The 17,211-nt window shown below is 42.5% G+C and overlaps 1 protein-coding gene across 7 annotated transcripts in view; it reads right to left on the reverse strand.

The window, feature by feature from the left end:
- Window positions 1-17,211, reverse strand: part of NT5C2 (5'-nucleotidase, cytosolic II) — a 63,181-nt gene that overhangs the window by 21,420 nt on the left and 24,550 nt on the right. For all 7 annotated transcript variants that reach the window (XM_069980221.1, XM_069980222.1, XM_069980216.1 and 4 more), the window contains 3 exons: window positions 13,260-13,333; window positions 5,415-5,532; window positions 4,944-5,039 (listed from right to left, as the gene is read on the reverse strand). In XM_069980221.1, coding sequence (XP_069836322.1) covers window positions 4,944-5,039; window positions 5,415-5,532; window positions 13,260-13,333 — 288 coding nt within the window. The remainder of the gene's footprint in view (window positions 1-4,943; window positions 5,040-5,414; window positions 5,533-13,259; window positions 13,334-17,211) is intronic.

Consider the following 17,211-nt stretch of genomic DNA (forward strand, 5'->3'; position numbering starts at 1 on the left):
CTCTCTGGCGTTTCCCAGACTTGCTGGATGATGATGACAAAACTGTGTGTTGACTTTCCCTATTAAATAACTAAAAACAGGGATATAATTATTGATTTCCAAGCCTGGGTATTGTGCCAAGTGGAGCCTGGCAGCACTCTTACGTCTTACAAAACCCAGCCTGGTAATGGAGGAGGATTACAGAATAACAGCCACAGATTTCACAAGGTAATTGAACAATACAGCATTGTGCTTCCTGTGTGACAGCTGTATGTGCGGACTATGTACTGTACATATGATGGGAGGAAGGACTACACTCATGTACTGTCCATAATCTAAAGTGCAGCAAAACAGCTAAGTAATAAGAGTGTAACATAAAAACATATGCCTCTGTGTGATGCTGAGCCAGCCCAATCTATGATCATATGCAGAGAGCAAACAATGGCCACAGCAGGTAGAGAGCGCCGTGAACTGTCTGCAAACAAAGGTCCCAACACAAAGGGTGACAGTCACATCAAAAGGAACAGCTGCAGGTTTGTGGTGACATTACTGACTGTCCCCCTCTGTACACAGCCTTTCCAATGAATGCAATGCTGGTTATAGCACTATGTGATTATACATGTATATGGCTGCAATGCTGGTTATAGCACTATGATTATACATGTATATGGCTGCAATGCTGGTTATAGCACTATGTGATTATACATGTATATGGCTGCAATGCTGGTTATAGCACTATGTGATTATACATGTATATGGCTGCAATGCTGGTTATAGCACTATGTGATTATACATGTATATGGCTGCAATGCTGGTTATAGCACTATGTGATTATACATGTATATGGCTGCAATGCTGGTTATAGCACTATGTGATTATACATGTATATGGCTGCAATGCTGGTTATAGCACTATGTGATTATACATGTATATGGCTGCAATGCTGGTTATAGCACTATGTGATTATACACGTATATCTCTGCACTGCACATACTGATGTAAAGTTCTTGATTTGAAACAAGTGGATTAATGTTTCTATGGAAATAACATACACAGACAGTAATAATGATATATTCTAGAACGCAGCATCAGACAGAACAGCTCATGCTACCATTACGAGCCCTGATAAGGCCGCACGCATTCTCCTCGCTGGTGGGGGAGTTGCCTCAGCGATTGTTTTCTTAGAACAACAAGTGGGCAGATTCCGGAGGTGGCATTTATATAGAAATCTAATCTTATCATTTGCAATGAATTTATATAAAGAATAAATGCCAGCTCTGGTACTAAAGGAATAACAATAAGATGACGTGGTTACCTGCAGAGACTATACGCCAACACCACATTACATGTAATAGATTGATAAATGGAATAAATCTATGGTACATGTTAAGTAGATAAAGTGTACAAATAAAATGCAAACTGTAGTAGCAGTAGCTCTTGTGGGTGTCCTGTGAAACGTGGGGGCTATTACATTCTATTCCCATGTCAATGCTAGATCATTACAGTATCACTGGTAATGTCACCTCTTCCAGACAGAGAGGCTCTTATTATTTTTGGCGGGCTCAGCCACATCAATCACCATCAGCCAAACACCTGTATGGTGGCAAGGAATGTTATACTCTCCCTGTCAAGACTAAATGACCTTCTAGCAAAAACAACTGTCTAGATGAGAAAACCCATTTAAGTTTTCGCATTGTGACTGTCATGGATACTGTAATGGCGTCATTGGGATCTTCATTTCATCACAGGGCCATAAAGGACTTGGGTAAAACTGTATTTGCAGATCATGCTCCCCTGTATGTATATGGCCAAAAAAATGTAAGGAACACAGAAAGCAACAATGAATGTATAAAACAATGTGATATGTCAGATAGCCTGGCTTTTACTTAAAGGGGGACTCCAGATAAGAAAAACTTGTTTTCGATTAAAAGTTATATAGATGTGTCTATACAATGTATTACTGTATCTGTGCGGTTCTGCCACACTGGTAGCTGATAGAAATCCAGGAAGTGAAAACAAAAAGGCCCCTGTGCAAATCCACATTGTCTCCTGCTCCCACTGCTCTCCCATCTTAGGAGACAAATCTTCCTCTGTCTCACATTGTGTGTGTTTGCTGAGATCAGGCTGATGATGCAGACAGGTGGCAGGGTGTGATGTCACAGGAGGCTTGGCTGGATCCCCCAATCCCCTGAGTGATTCACCATCTCTGACCGGCCAGAAGCAGCTGCAGCACTGATTTCTCTAATTGTGCAGAAGTGTGCAGTGAAATTAGGGCTGTGTTCACACATGTTGGAGTGTCATTGCAGTACTGCAGTATATTCACAAAAATGATGCAGTAACACAAGTAAATAATGCTAACCGGCAGAGAGGATCAGAGCCTTATTGTGGGGCTCAAGTTCAAAGATAAAAGATGCTTGATCATAATATGTGCGTGGAAATGAAAAAAAAAAATTCTAAAAGTTCTTTACTTTATTCCAATATCAGCGTTACAGGTAGAGAATACAGCATGCTGTGTGGTGTTACAGGTAGAGAATACAGTGTGCTGTGGGTGTTACAGGTAGAGAATACAGTGTGCTGTGTGGTGTTACAGGTAGGGAATACAGTGTGCTGTGTGGTGTTACAGTTAGAGAATACAGTGTGCTGTGTGGTGTTACAGGTAGAGAATACAGCGTGCTGTGTGGTGTTACAGGTAGAGAATACAGCGTGCTGTGTGGTGTTACAGGTAGAGAATACAGTGCTGTGTGGTGTTACAGGTAGAGAATACAGTGTGCTGTGTGGTGTTACAGGTAGAGAATACAGCGCCCTGTGTGATGTTACAGGCAGAGAATACAGCATGCTGTGTGGTGTTACAGGTAGAGAATACAGTGTGCTGTGTGGTGTTACAGGTAGAGAATACAGCATGCTGTATGGTGTTACAGGTAGAGAATACAGTGTGATGTGTGGTGTTACAGGTAGAGAATACAGCATGCTGTGTGGTGTTACAGGTAGAGAATACAGTGTGCTGTGTGGTGTTACAGGTAGAGAATACAGCGCTGTGTGGTGTTACAGGTAGAGAATACAGTGTGCTGTGTGGTGTTACAGGTAGAGAATACAGTGTGCTGTGTGGTGTTACAGGTAGAGAATACAGTGTGCTGTGTGGTGTTACAGGTAGAGAATACAGTGCTGTGTGGTGTTACAGGTAGAGAATACAGTGTGCTGTGTGGTGTTACAGGTAGAGAATACAGTGTGCTGTGTGGTGTTACATGTAGAGAATACAGCGTGCTGTGTGGTGTTACAGGTAGAGAATACAGCGTGCTGTGTGGTGTTACAGGTAGAGAATACAGCGTGCTATGTGGTGTTACAGGTAGAGAATACAGTGTGGGTGGGACCACAATGAAATCATAAATTACTGCAAATAATTCAGTAACTCAGTAATTCATGAAACTGCAATGTGTGAACACAGCCTAGATGTTCTGCAACAGCTTTGGGCTGGGAATAGGCAGGGTGGAAAACTGTGAAGAACAGCTGAGGGAAAGCATTGCATTCTGGAACCTGTAGTACTGTGTACAACTGATAAACCAGGAAGTGCAGAAACACAAAACAGACCCCCCCCCCCCCCCCCCCAAAAAAAAAAAAAAAAAAAAACACAAAAAAAACTAAATGCATTTCCCCTTTAACCCTCTCAAAAAGAAGAGATTAGGCAGAGTTATGTATCTGTAGTCTGAGTGGGTGCTGAGTGGTCAGACACATACAAAAAAAAGTCATGACCATCACCAAGCAGTGTTTGCAGCTTTAGTCTTAGGAAGCAATAGAGCGTGGAGACACAAGAAAGCTTGTGACTACTTACTGAGACGCAGCTGATTTTCCTAAAATAGCCATCATTGTTCTGGGAGTGATAATCATTACAGGTGCCATTATCCCTGGGTAATAGGCAGCACACAGGCACATGTCTGTGTATAGCAGGACAGGTCCTCCAGAACAATACATGATGCTCTTTGTTGACCACCTCCATCTTTGGACAAGAGAAGAATAATCTATACAGGGCACCCCTTACTACAGTATTATGCAGAGATACCCCAATCGGGTAGATGGAAATGGATGTTCTAAACTGGACGGCCTGTTTAAAGTCCATGATCAGTGGAGATTGATCCCAGCATGTGGGTAATTTGTAAGCAGCTTATTGGTAGGAGACCCCTTTAGAAAGTAAGGATTTGGAGAACCCTTTTAAAGGAAACCTGTAAACTTCATCTCCCTCGTATTCTTTAGTTCAGGTGTGGAGACACACATTCCATGTTAGACAGTACAGGTGATGAGGTAACCATACAATGCCCAGCAAGTTCTGCCATTTTCCAATTGATAAGACTTGTGCATCGTATGATGGTCTGGCAACTGTATAGCCTTGGGAGGAACACATCTTTTTACCATCTAAACTCAAGAAAGGGTGACCTTTCTTGAATGAAGCCGCCCATGCAGGTCTTTTGAACACCTAGTATCTACAACAGTTGCTGCAGGATGAATATGAATGTAACCACTGACTCAGAGAGTCATAAGTAAGGGCCAATGAAAAGACACCATCATCCTCGGAAAATGCCTTTAAGGACATCGTATTCTGTAAAGCCATGTTCTGCAGCACTTTCTTAAAGGGTTAAACCAGGAACGCTGAGTGTTCTTTACACAAACCCCCTAAACAACAGTTTTGTCAGCTCAGTGAAGCAATGTAGAGAAAATCAATGCCTTTCTTTCTGCTCTTGGTGGAACAGCATTCTAAAGAGTCCTCTCCCTGTTTATTTTCCAATTCCCCAATCACCTGACAAGCATCTGTATCAAGCCCGAAGGCATGGTGGGATAAAATGTCAGATGAAACCCCCACATGGGTATACTTGCCTACTTGGTTGACCCACACCATCACTTTCCACACAAGCATGTGACAATTGACAATCCTTCATGGTAATAACCCTTGCTGGGGTGGAATATAAATGACTTACCCTCTCATGAAGTTAAAGCCATGAGCACAAACAAGTATATTCCCATAGGCATCCACTTTCAAAAGATTTCCATAAGTCGTATCAAACACCAATCCCCTGAGGAAAGATATTTTTTATATGATTAGCTTGCAAATGTATTCACGTAATGTAAAGCTCAGCTACAAGAGCAGGCACGCCAGCGACTGGCTACAGATCCCTTCACAGAGGTGCACAAATACACAATATATTAAAAAAAGCAAAAAACTGAGATGGGAAAAAAAGAGTGACGGACAGATCATGTGACTGGCATAGGATGCGTTGAGTACCATATCACACAATACATGGTGGCATTAAATAGGTGGTGTACAAATGTAAAGGAAATATAATGCAAATGACTACAACCAGAGAAAGTGCTGAAGAGTATCAGATTTAACTTTTTCCAAGAAGTTCTAGAAGACGGACAGATGCTGTATATCGTGAATAGTAACTCACCGGGTAGGAAATGTTGGGTCATAAACAAAACTTAGAAGCTCCTGTGGATAGCCAATAGACACCAGTCTTTCAACCGTAAGGTCAAAGCCAAGAGATTCATACTCTGGAGACTTATATACTGAGAAAACATAAAATAAATACAGGTATCAGCTATATACTGTAGTGACTAATCTGATAGCAGCATCATTCACCCAACCCAGCATATGATGCACAATGTAAAAGGGAAAATCAAATAAACAGTCTAAATCACTCCAAATCAGAAAATTCATTTACAAGGGATCCAGTAAGCAAAGATCTGTGGTGCTGTTTGCAAAGTAGCTTTACTTTTTTCTATCAGTATTGTGAAAAAAGAAAGCCGTGTAGATTTCCTGTGGAGTGAAGTAAAAAAAAATAATTGTATGTTTTCTGACCCTAGAGAAAGTACAGTGCCGGACATGGCAACAATCTGATGTACAGAGCCTTTCAAACAGCACTACAGATCTCAGCTTCCTGACCTCCAGTGAGGACATCTTTGGGTGCACCATAGTCACCTTAAAAGGTTTATGCTACTTAAACACAATGTATTATTTCCTGAGTTTTTTAAGCTGTTTGCACAATGAATTAGAGGAAAGAGAGAGTTTAATACTTCCGTCCACACGGCGTGGCCCAAGTGTAGTTTCAGCTCAGCCGTGAGGTCTTCCGGATGAGACAATACATTGGAACACATTCAGAAAGCCCTAATATTCCATCCTTACGCTCTTTTTAATAAGTGGTTCCAGGTTAAGCAGCGACATATTTGAGTAAAAAATTGCAGAATTTTACCAATACCCAGGTCATGGCAGTGAACTCATTCAGCAAGATATATAGGGGGACATGTATTAAGCCTAAAAAGCGTATTTTTTGGCGTAAAGGGGCCAGGGGCTGTTTTGCAAATAAAATATTTGCATCTGGCCACTTTCCACCAGGTATGCCAGGGGGGCTCTAAGCTGGCGTAGGTTTCCTGCCGCGCGCACCGGATTTATGTAGAGGCAGTCCTCCTCTACATAAATCTCTGTACCATCAGAGCTGCAGGGACGTTTTTAAGTCCAGCGCAGAAAATGTCAGACTTAATAAATGTCCCCCATAGTGTTACATAAATGCATATTGTGAAAAATAAGAACCCTGTGAACACATTCAGCAAGATATGAAGCGGTGCACAGTGTTACATAGAGGCATATGCCGCCTGCTCTGGTGAAAAATACTGTACAAACCCTATGAACTCATGTAGCAAGCTGTGAGGTTACACATGGTGTTACACAGATACATGTGCTGTGTTTGCTCTTGTGAAATACATTGCATACCTCCAAGGGACTCAACCTAGTTAAATGCTACATAAATCTGGCCGGGGTCCACTAAACACAGAGGTGTATTATTTTTAGTTGGCCCCGCTTTCATAGAGTCAAATTCTTCGGCTGCCATCACAGCACAGGATGTTCTTAGAGTTGGAAAACAGGAACAGTTCAGTATAGAAAGTAGCTACAGTCACAATGATGGGGATAATAGGGACAGGACCGATTCAGGACAAGGTGATACAGACAAAGTAATACACTAGAACCCAGCCACTAGCTTGTTCAGGTGACCCTATAAGTCCTCACTTGTTCTGCATGTACTTATCCTGAACCATCATCACTTTTATGCAGTTCTGTTATACTCCCTGTTGCCCGACTTGAAAGGATCTGAAACCGTTTAGTTTTATTTACACTTGCACCAGACGTCCATTGTGACTGACCCCTCGAACAACAGATTTAGATGGCCCCTGACAGGGTTTCCTGTATTTTTAATGGAAAGAGTACTGCTGCACTCTACGCTTATTATCCTGCCCCTGATATATTTGACATATATTATACAGAGGCTATGAACAGTGGCATCCATCCTTTTTAAGGATCCTGTATCATACAACTTCCCTTCATTTGATAGGGGCTCAGCATTTGCTTCATGCAGTAAGAGAAAGGGAAAAGAGCCTGAGAACGCCTGGGCTAGTCTGCTTACTGAACAGTGCCTGAAAGGTAAATCAAAGCTTCCCTATCATCTCTCACCACCCATAAAGCTCAAGGTAGCGGTCTCTTGCATAAATGCACCAATGCACTTACTGCTGTGTGTTCAGTGCTGACATGTATTCCCCTCCCTTTAGCTTTTCAGTACATAAAACCTTACAACCTTCTCCACAAGTCATCTATAGTAGTGTACTCTGTAAATCTTCAGCCCAGCACAGAGCTAGCTAGTCCAGTGCACTTCTCTCTGCTATACCAAGGCATAATGCTGTTGGGAGGTATGTGTTGTGCTTTGATTGGCCAGACAATTGAGGTGGAGGAAGTCCTGTGGGTGCATTACTGAAAAACAGCCCAACTCTGATCCCATCCCCTACAATGGACACAAGTAGCTGTGGACCATAGAGAGGACTCTCTGGGACTCAATAACAACAGTTAGAGCACTTGAGCCACCTTGTCATCATGCTACAGGGTTAAGCTAATAAAATCATGCAATTTTATTTATTTATTTATTTTTTTAAATATGCTTGCTTTTTTTTTTTTTAGTTTACAGACGCATAACAGCCAAAACAAAACACTCTTGTGGCCTCCTTTGGGCTAATATATTTAGCATGCATGTCTGGAGATTTAACAGCATAGACGCTAAATGTAGATGCAAAACATAATGAAGGCCGTAAGAGAGAGATAGGCAGGGACTCTCTTTACCAGTCCAAATGGGTAGCTGGACACAGTATAAAACCCCCAGAGCTGTGGTTCAGGATGACTGTATATAGTATAGTGAGCTCAGCCCTATGCAGACATCTTTAGTCCAGTAGGATTTCTGTCAGCATTTTCCCAGCTAAAAATTAATTTAAAGATGTCCATAAATCTCCTTTACCAAACACTAAAAAGACCAAACAGCCAGTGCTAAGAGACTAAGCTTTGAGCAACCTTGTCCAGTGTTACCTGTCAGCTCTGACATCTTACTATATTGTGAATGATTTAACCGCAATCTGATTTCTCTCTTATATTCAAAGCAATTGTATTATAAGTGTGGTACAGCCAGCCTCTGCTTCAACGAATGAAGGGGGGGAAAAAAAAAAAAAAAGAAATCCATAAAACCACAAAGGCGCTTTTATCACTAACACTGCAGCTGTTTCTTTCTAAATGGACACCGGATAAGAGAGAAAAAGGTAATCCTAGACATCACTAATGTATTCACTTCAGCATGAAGCAAAGGGCAACCTGCAGAGCTGAATACACCCTGGATTAAAATGTCAGAATGGCCCCTCTCAAACACACCTTTTTTTTTCTTGCAAAAACTTTTTAAAAGACTTAAAGGACAACTCCGGCGCTCGACCAAAAAATTCTAATCACCCACAATGTCTATTTCATACCTCTTCATCATATACATGTGGTCGGCATCTCAAATTACCGCCGTTCCGGGACCCCGCCGCGCGCTGTAACACCGCTCCGTTACCCTCTTACTTCCTGGTTCGGCTGGGATGCGCGCGCAGCCAAACTCCCATGATTCCTTTCGCTCCAGACCCGTCCCTCCTATTCTATATGCCGCCTCTCCGTTCCTCCGGCCCGCCCACTCTGCACTCCCCTAATTTTCTTATTCACGCCCCTATCCTCTGCATACACGCCCCTAGTTATAGCCCCAGCCTTCTGCCAATGACGGCTGAGCAAGGACGTCACTGCCGACGTGAAGCGGTGGGCCGGAACGCTGGAGAAGATGGACAGCAGGCAGGACGGCCTCTTTGCTGTTACTCGTCCGTCACGAAGAGGCAGACCGCCAGGGCAGTGGTGTCGACAGTAATAAGGTAGGCATAGAATTTGATTACTTCCGGGTGTGGGGTCCGGGCCAAATAAGAACGGAACGGCTGAAAATCCAGGCGAGAAGCACAGTACAATGTTATATAACTTTGTACTGTGCTTCTATTGGGACAAAAAAGTTTAGCGCCGGAGTTGTCCTTTAAGTTTTTTGTTTTTGGTTTGCAGCCTTTTTTAAAGGACAGGATAACACAAGTGACCAGAGATACCGGTGTTGTTCTGTGTGGCTCTTGCTGTGTTGAAGCTAAGCAAAATGCCGTTTTTCTGTAAGTTTCACATTTTGGAACAAAAAAACAAAAACATTTTTGCCTGCATCTTACACACACAGTGTCATACTGCCCTGACTGCTTTCCTAGTGATTAAGTGAACCTTTGAATCAGCCCCAGTTCTCTTCCATTTCCTCCCCAGCACCAATATGTGAGATCATTGCCAGGTAGGGCAGGAAGCTGGATATGATGGACACATCACAACCAGCTTCCTACTGTGCAGATAATGCCTCAACAGACCTTACCCAGCACAGAGGTTACAGGACCTTTGATGATGTCATAGGCCAGTGACCAGTCACATGCCTGTGAGGAGACACACCAAGGGCTACAAGAGATACAGCGAACGGAGCTGTGGATGCATTTGTGTGTAGTAAAGTTGTATATGTGTGTAGCATTGTTACGTTTGTGTTAATAAATCAGTGTTCCTTAACTTGCGGCTGTTCAGCTGTTGCAGAGCTACACCTCCCTTCTGCTGTCAATTATAAAGTCATGATGGGAGTTATAGTTTTGCAACAGCTAGAGAGCCACATGTGGGGGACACTGCAGTAAAGATCCTAAACCCAACGCAAATAATAACCAAGCATTGCAGCGCTCTGCACAGTAATATGAGGATTGCAAAACAGGAGGAACATTCAGGCCAGTTTATGGCAAGCATAACGTATTACGGCTGCAGGTCTCTGCCTAACCACAGATCTGAACTAAATGCATCACAAAGAGGTCTCATAGGGACTATAATGCGGTCAGTCGCATCTATTACATGTGAAATTAGGTCAGACAGGACTCTAGACCATAATAAAGACCCAGAGATGCTTAGCTTGCCTAAATGTAAATGATGACACTTAGCTAAGGTCTTACTTAACCTCCTCTTCAATGCTGGACTGAGTTACTGACATTGACCCCTCCACTGCCTTAGCGCCACTTATGGGTTGCAACATAACCCCATTCACTGACATTAGCTGCGACACCGTGCAACCACGGCACAACCTTGTATAGATAAGGCAGGGTTCACACGTAGCAGTTTTATTAGTATTTTTAGCCAAAGCTGGAACCAATACAGAGAAAATCTATAACAAAAGACTTTCACCATTTTCTGTGTTTTGGACTCATTTTTGGTTTTGGCTAAAAAATACTGTGAGAACCCAAACAAAGAGGGAATAAGTTTGCTTGAGACCCCTTCTTCCATCAAAAGTGGAAAGCAGTTACCAAACTCCACTTAGTGTGGCAAACCAAGCATGTATTACATGATCCGCCAGGTATATAAATGGCCAGAATGTAATATTGCTATGTCAGGGTGTCAGCAGTCAGCCAAAGAGAAGACTGTTGTGGTAAAGGCCTCTGATGCCTACAGCAAAGTAGTATAGAGACTTAGTAATAATACCCTACTAAAAGTAGAGTTAGATTTAGCATCAGGAGCAGATAGCTCATCAAACACGGATGCCAAAAGGTTACAATCCGATCCCATTGACTTTGAGTGGAGAATCTGCACACAAAAAAAAACCCGCACTAGAACATATTCCTTTTTTTGGCGGATCAGATTGCGTACTCTCAATCTACTGATGGTGTGAATAGCCCAATTGAAATCAAGAGGCAATAACTCAAGTACATAAACGCGGATTTGCAATTGAGGACACAAATACGGAACGTGTTAATAATTCTCTTACTCTGTACTATGAGCTACGTCAATAGGTGCCAACTAGTAATAATTCTATCAATGGGCTTAAAGGATCTCTGAAAACAATATGTCCATGTGTAACTGGTTCACAGAATCAAAGGTCATGGGATGGCTTGAGCCATTGTTGGTGATGGGGGTGGCCAAGCTTGTTTACAAGTAAGCCCACCTGACTGACAGCTCATTTTCAGCCCGACACATTAATGTTTCCATAAGCTGCCATTTAATACCCCTGCTGGAAATGCAACCACTGTACTATCTCTCTAATGTACTGAATGTCGGAGAGGCGTGAACTTTGACAAGATTAAGTGGATCCAAGTAACTTCATACACAAGTATTGAAATAGAGTCATTGCGAGAGGCCAAAGCTTGACACTAGCTCAGGAGAGAAACGTCCTTGTTGACACTATGGAAAATGCAGAGAGGCTGTATAGGTATCTGGTGACTTAGCATTAAAACGCAACATTCGCCTACACACAATGTCACCAGACATCATGGACTCAATAGTCTGCATCAGTACAAATGTGGTGCATTGCAGCAATATACATTAAAGTTGTTCACTGGGCTGGACACACCATGGAAGCTAAAAGCAAAGATGATCATAGGGGATTTAGCTGTCAGGGGGACGATAATGTCCAAAAAAAAGGAAGAAAACCAAAGGTACTGAGAATAAATGATTGTCTATAGTTTACAGTGGACATGTGAACTCAATGCCTTTCTATTTCATTAACAAGTTTCTATATGGAAAAATAAATATAAGTTGTCTTGGAGCCTCTATCTGGATAATCTATACATACACACAGTATACACACACACACACACACACACACACACACACCCTAACACAGTATATGCAGATGACAGAGGCAAGATGTCCAACTTGTACCGTTCTTCTCTTGGCAAGTCAGTGAAAAGCCACCAGAAACAGTAGCTTGAACATGTAATACATGGTTGCCCATTTATCTGAACAAGCAGCACCTACTACCAATTTACCCTACAGCACCCACTGAAAGAGAGAAAATATCCATCAGCAGCTTCACAGAGTAAAAAGCTGATCATGGGGCTTATAGTAACTTCGTTATTTCTAAGACTGACACCTAAGACACAGTGCTTCAGGCCAGGAACACCTATTGTACAGTGCTTCAGGCCAGGAACACCTATTGTACAGTGCTTCAGGCCAGGAACACCTATTGTACAGTGCTTCAGGCCAGGAACACCTATTGTACAGTGCTTCAGGCCAGGAACACCTATTGTACAGTGCTTCAGGCCAGGAACACCTATTGTACAGTGCTTCAGGCCAGGAACACCTATTGTACAGTGCTTCAGGCCAGGAACAGCTCCAAGTCCCCAGGGTGGCTTCAGCAGCTTCTACCCGCCCTGCCGGCTTTTGTTTATAGGTAGAGATCTATTATTCATGGCCAGTAGGGTAAGAAGAAGCACTAGGAGGCAACTAGGTGAATTGGGATCCTGTTGTCAGCAAAAAGCCAAACTGTTAAGTCTGGTCTCCAGCACTATGTTATAGTATAGCAAAGAGCAGTAAGTGCTATTCTGTGACTGGCCAGAGAACTAAGAGAGAGAAAGTGCAGGTGTGAGTACTGCTAGCAAACAGTCCTACTTAGGTCGTGCCCCAAGATGGAGAGAATGAGAAATAGCTCTGCTCAGTGGTAATGATACAAAATTATAAAAAGGTAAACCTGTCCCTGTTTCCCACTGCCTAAGGTTGGGGCAGCATGAAAGTGATGATAGGTTCCTTTTAATGGCATATTGGCAGATCCTGTGACTATGATGGGAAAAAACTTTTAAAGGTCTTTATGCTTAGCTCTATCACCTCACAAAATTTATCAAAGATCCCATCAGATGTCATTAGATCTATGAGGAATAGTGTATGTTGCGTTTTATGTACTCAGGTGTGCAGTTTTCTTGTTATTGGGCCCACATAATCTAGTGCACTTCTTTACCATTACATTTCCCAGGTATAGTTGACCTAAATAATCATCTGTTCTAAGAAACAGAGACAATATTCTGGGACTAATGGGAAAAAAGTTATAAATAGCAGCTTTGTAAGGCCTTCAAATTCTTTCCATGCTCACCAGCAAGTGTATAATCCATATCAAATCCAAAGCACTTGATCTTTTCCATGGCTAGACTTCTGTTCACAAAGACCCTGCAGGACAAGAAAAGAAAATTACACATGAGAGAAGATTGGGGGCAGAGATATGACCTTAAAGGCTGCCCGCCGAGGCAACTGGCTGCCCGGATATTATTTCCTTCAGAGGTCACATATACCTACAGTAAAGATGCACCCATGTCAGGGACACAACCTTGTAATAAAAGTGTTTCTGCAGAAGGTACACACAAGCCATAACAGAACTGTACAGTGCTGTACAGAGGACATACATTGGCGCCTGTGCCACTGTGCTCACAATCTAACCTCCGTATGGTTTGTGAACCCAACGCTATTGATGACAATGCTTATCACCACTGCTTTCTATTCATAAACTCAACAATTTTATCCTTCTGTGTATTACTAAGCAACTGTGATCTCCAATGGCAGCCCTGTGCATTTAAAGGAAAGTGACAAAAATCTGCTGGAAGTCACAGTCCTTGAAGTGTATCTCCACCGTTTGTTAGAGACATCATCTCATGGACGAGAGTTCAGAAACAGGTTACATGGGTTCACGATTAACCACAATCTCATTAGTTCTCATAATAACGCATACATTTTTAGACCTTAAATAGGACGGTCCTACCTGAACCTAACCTGACATACCTAAACAGGCCAAAATAAGAAAGTGCCTGGCACTTACACAGTCGCATACACACAGGTCCTTTTACACACAGATATTGGACAGATTTTTGAAGCCAAAGACAGGAATGGATTTGAAATGAGGAGAAATCTTACCTTAATGACCTTTTCTCTGTTTTTACTTTGTTCCTGGCTCTGGCTTCAAAAATCTGTCAGATAATTATCGGTTTGTGTAAAAGGACCCTAAAATGCACATCTTGAGATTAAAAGATTTTTTTTCCAACCTGAAAATTTATAAAGGAATTCAGCTCCCCAGCCCCCCCCCCTAAAATTATTGAGGGACAATATTCCTTAAGAGTCCAGCATTATGTTATATATCTTTATATTTTTATAACTTCTCTGCCTGATCTGTATACCTACCAAGATGCATTCCTTCACTTCACCCAAACCAAGTAGGTGAAGACGACACAAGGTTATGGAGTCATTTATACAAAATTAACAAAACATGGAAAGGGCCAATAAAAAAGAAAAAAAATGTATGTATGTATGTATGTATGTGTATATATATATATATATATATATATATATATATATATATATATATATATATATATATATAAACACACACACACAAACACACACACATACAGTATATATATAAAATACATGTGTATACTTGTATGCAGCTTGTCATTGGAAAGCTCAGCTCCATCATTTGCTAACTGTATGCAACTTCTTGGTCACTAGGTGCCTACCCACTGCCAGTCATTAGGGTAATTCAGTCTCTTGCACCAGAGAGACCAAGAAGCAACACAGGAAGTGGGGGCGGGCTTAACTAGTGCTATGTGCAGGAGAAGGCCTCGACCATATGAATACCTATCTGTCTCTTTCAGCAGATTCACACTATGCCTGAAAGGTAAAATCATCGCTTCCCTCTTATCTCTGACCATGCATAAGGTTCTGGGGAACATTCCCATGTGACATTATCAGCAGTTCACTGCTTGGACCGGATTGCTTTTGTGGTATAACCCCTTTCTTACTGTAATCCCATATCCCCTTCTCCATTTAGCTTGTCATCAGCAATTTACAGTTTAGATTCTGTCTGTTCTTGTCCCTTGCTGTGATGCTGTTGCCATTTCCCTTTCTGCTCACATAGCATCTTGCAAAGCCAGTGCATCAATAACCTCCTTCTGTGGCCACATGCCATCTATAGTGCTGTACTGCAAAGAATTACCCTGCAGTGCCATTTTGTGTGCTATGTTATGGTAAAGCAGAGAGGAGTACGTGCTGTACTATGATAAGGAAGTCCAGGTGAGTGCCATACAGGGGACTGTAAGGGGCTTAAAGGGGTTGTCCGGCGAAAAAAAATTATTCACAGAATAACACACATTACAAAGTTATACAACTTTGTAATGTATGTTATGTCTGTGAATGGCCCCCTTCCCCGTGTTTCCCCCCACCCACGCTAGACCCGGAAGTGTGGTGCATTATACTCACCGCATGTCGTGTCGTCCACGGTCTCCGATCGTCAGCAGTGACGTCGCCACGTCATCAGCTGCTCAGCCGCGATTGGCTGAGCACAGTTATGCTCAGCCAATCGCGGCTGAGCTTCGGATGACGCTGCAGAGGGCGGCCGGCACTCGGGAAGATCCGCCAAGCTCCCGAAGAAGACGTCACTGCTGACGATCGGAGACCGTGGTCGGCACGCGACAGGTAATGTATAGCGCACCACACTTCCGGGTACACGGGTGGGGGTGGTGGGACACGGGGAAGGGGGCCATTCACAGACATAACATACATTACAAAGTTGTATAACTTTGTAATGTGTGTTATTCTGTGAATAATTTTTTTTCGCCGGACAACCCCTTTAATAACAGCAGTGAGAGCCCACAAGTTACCTGGTTACTACCCTAAAAGGGTTAATGTAACAAAACCAGACAGGTTTTAAAGTACTTTTTGAAAGTACAGGTATGCTAAATGTTTCTTATTCAATGACTGTAAAAGTAATGAGTTTTCACAAAGCACAAATGGTTTGGCCCAAAGTTAAAATGATAAAATAATCTGTTATAGTTGTACTAAAAGGCCACCCCGCCTATGAGAGTATCTTACTTAGCATCTAACTATCAAAAAGAAAACGTGTATAAAAAAAAAAACCTTTCAACTAGATGCAGAAAAAAGAAGCTTTACCTCCAGCAATGAGAAGAAAAGATACAGAATATGTAATTCATTGGGTGACTATAGATAGAAGGAGCTGAGGATGGCTTTGATGACCCAGGGGAATTGGGCTTCTTTCCATGAGTGCAGCCATTGATTTGTAACAGATATCACAGGCATGCTTGGCACACAGGGTAAATAGGTGCTGGGTGATGCAAGAACTTCAATGTCCTTCAATTTAATCCAAGCCAAATCCTGCAAACATTTGCTAACGGGGGGAGGGTAAGCGTGACATGGCACTTTTAGGAGAAGTGTATAGGTGTCAATGTGGCTGAATCAAAAGTAACTCACAAGCTAAACCAACCAGGATCTTTACTTTTCCCCAAATATGGCTATTCTAATAGAGCACAAGTAGTGCTGACCCTGCGCAGTAACTTTTTGGCAAAAGAGAGTTTTGGCATTCTGACTTCCCTACACAAGTGTAAAAGGTAAATTTAGCAGTTTTCATACCTTATTTTATGTCATATGTCATTGTGCTTGTTCAAGTAAAAAGTCATCTTTTATCAACTGCAGATTGTGCTAAGTGGGCGGGGCTTGACAGCAACAGCGCCACTTAGCCACACCCACAGCACCACAGTTGGCCCCCACCCTTCCTTGACAACATATGTACATAGGCTCTGCCCCCTCGCTGACCCTTGGAACAGGCTGGCCTAAAGGTCTAGGCCCCACCCCCTCTAGGTCGGCCCATTACAATCGGCATTGAGGGGACAGGCCCTATGTGTCCATGACGTCACTGAGGGGCAGGGCCAAAGGTAACACTGTGGGAGGGGCTAAATGGCGCAGCTGAAATGAAGCCCTGTCCACTTAGCACAAATCTGCAGTTGATAAAAGATGACTTTTTACTTGAACAAGCACCATGACGTATGATATAAAATAAGGTATGAAAACTGCTAAATTTATCCATTACACCTGTGTAGAGAAGTCAGAATGCAAAAAGGGGGTGACAGTGTCACTTTAAGTACTCCAGTCCTATTGAAAGATACAGGATATATGCCACATATTCACCCCGGAGCTCAGAGCAACACATCTATTAAAGTGACAGGACCCCTTTAATAGGTATTAACAGAAAAATATCCTGTGAA

This window comes from Dendropsophus ebraccatus, chromosome 8 (assembly GCF_027789765.1).
Source record: "Dendropsophus ebraccatus isolate aDenEbr1 chromosome 8, aDenEbr1.pat, whole genome shotgun sequence".
Classification (NCBI taxonomy): domain Eukaryota; kingdom Metazoa; phylum Chordata; class Amphibia; order Anura; family Hylidae; genus Dendropsophus; species Dendropsophus ebraccatus.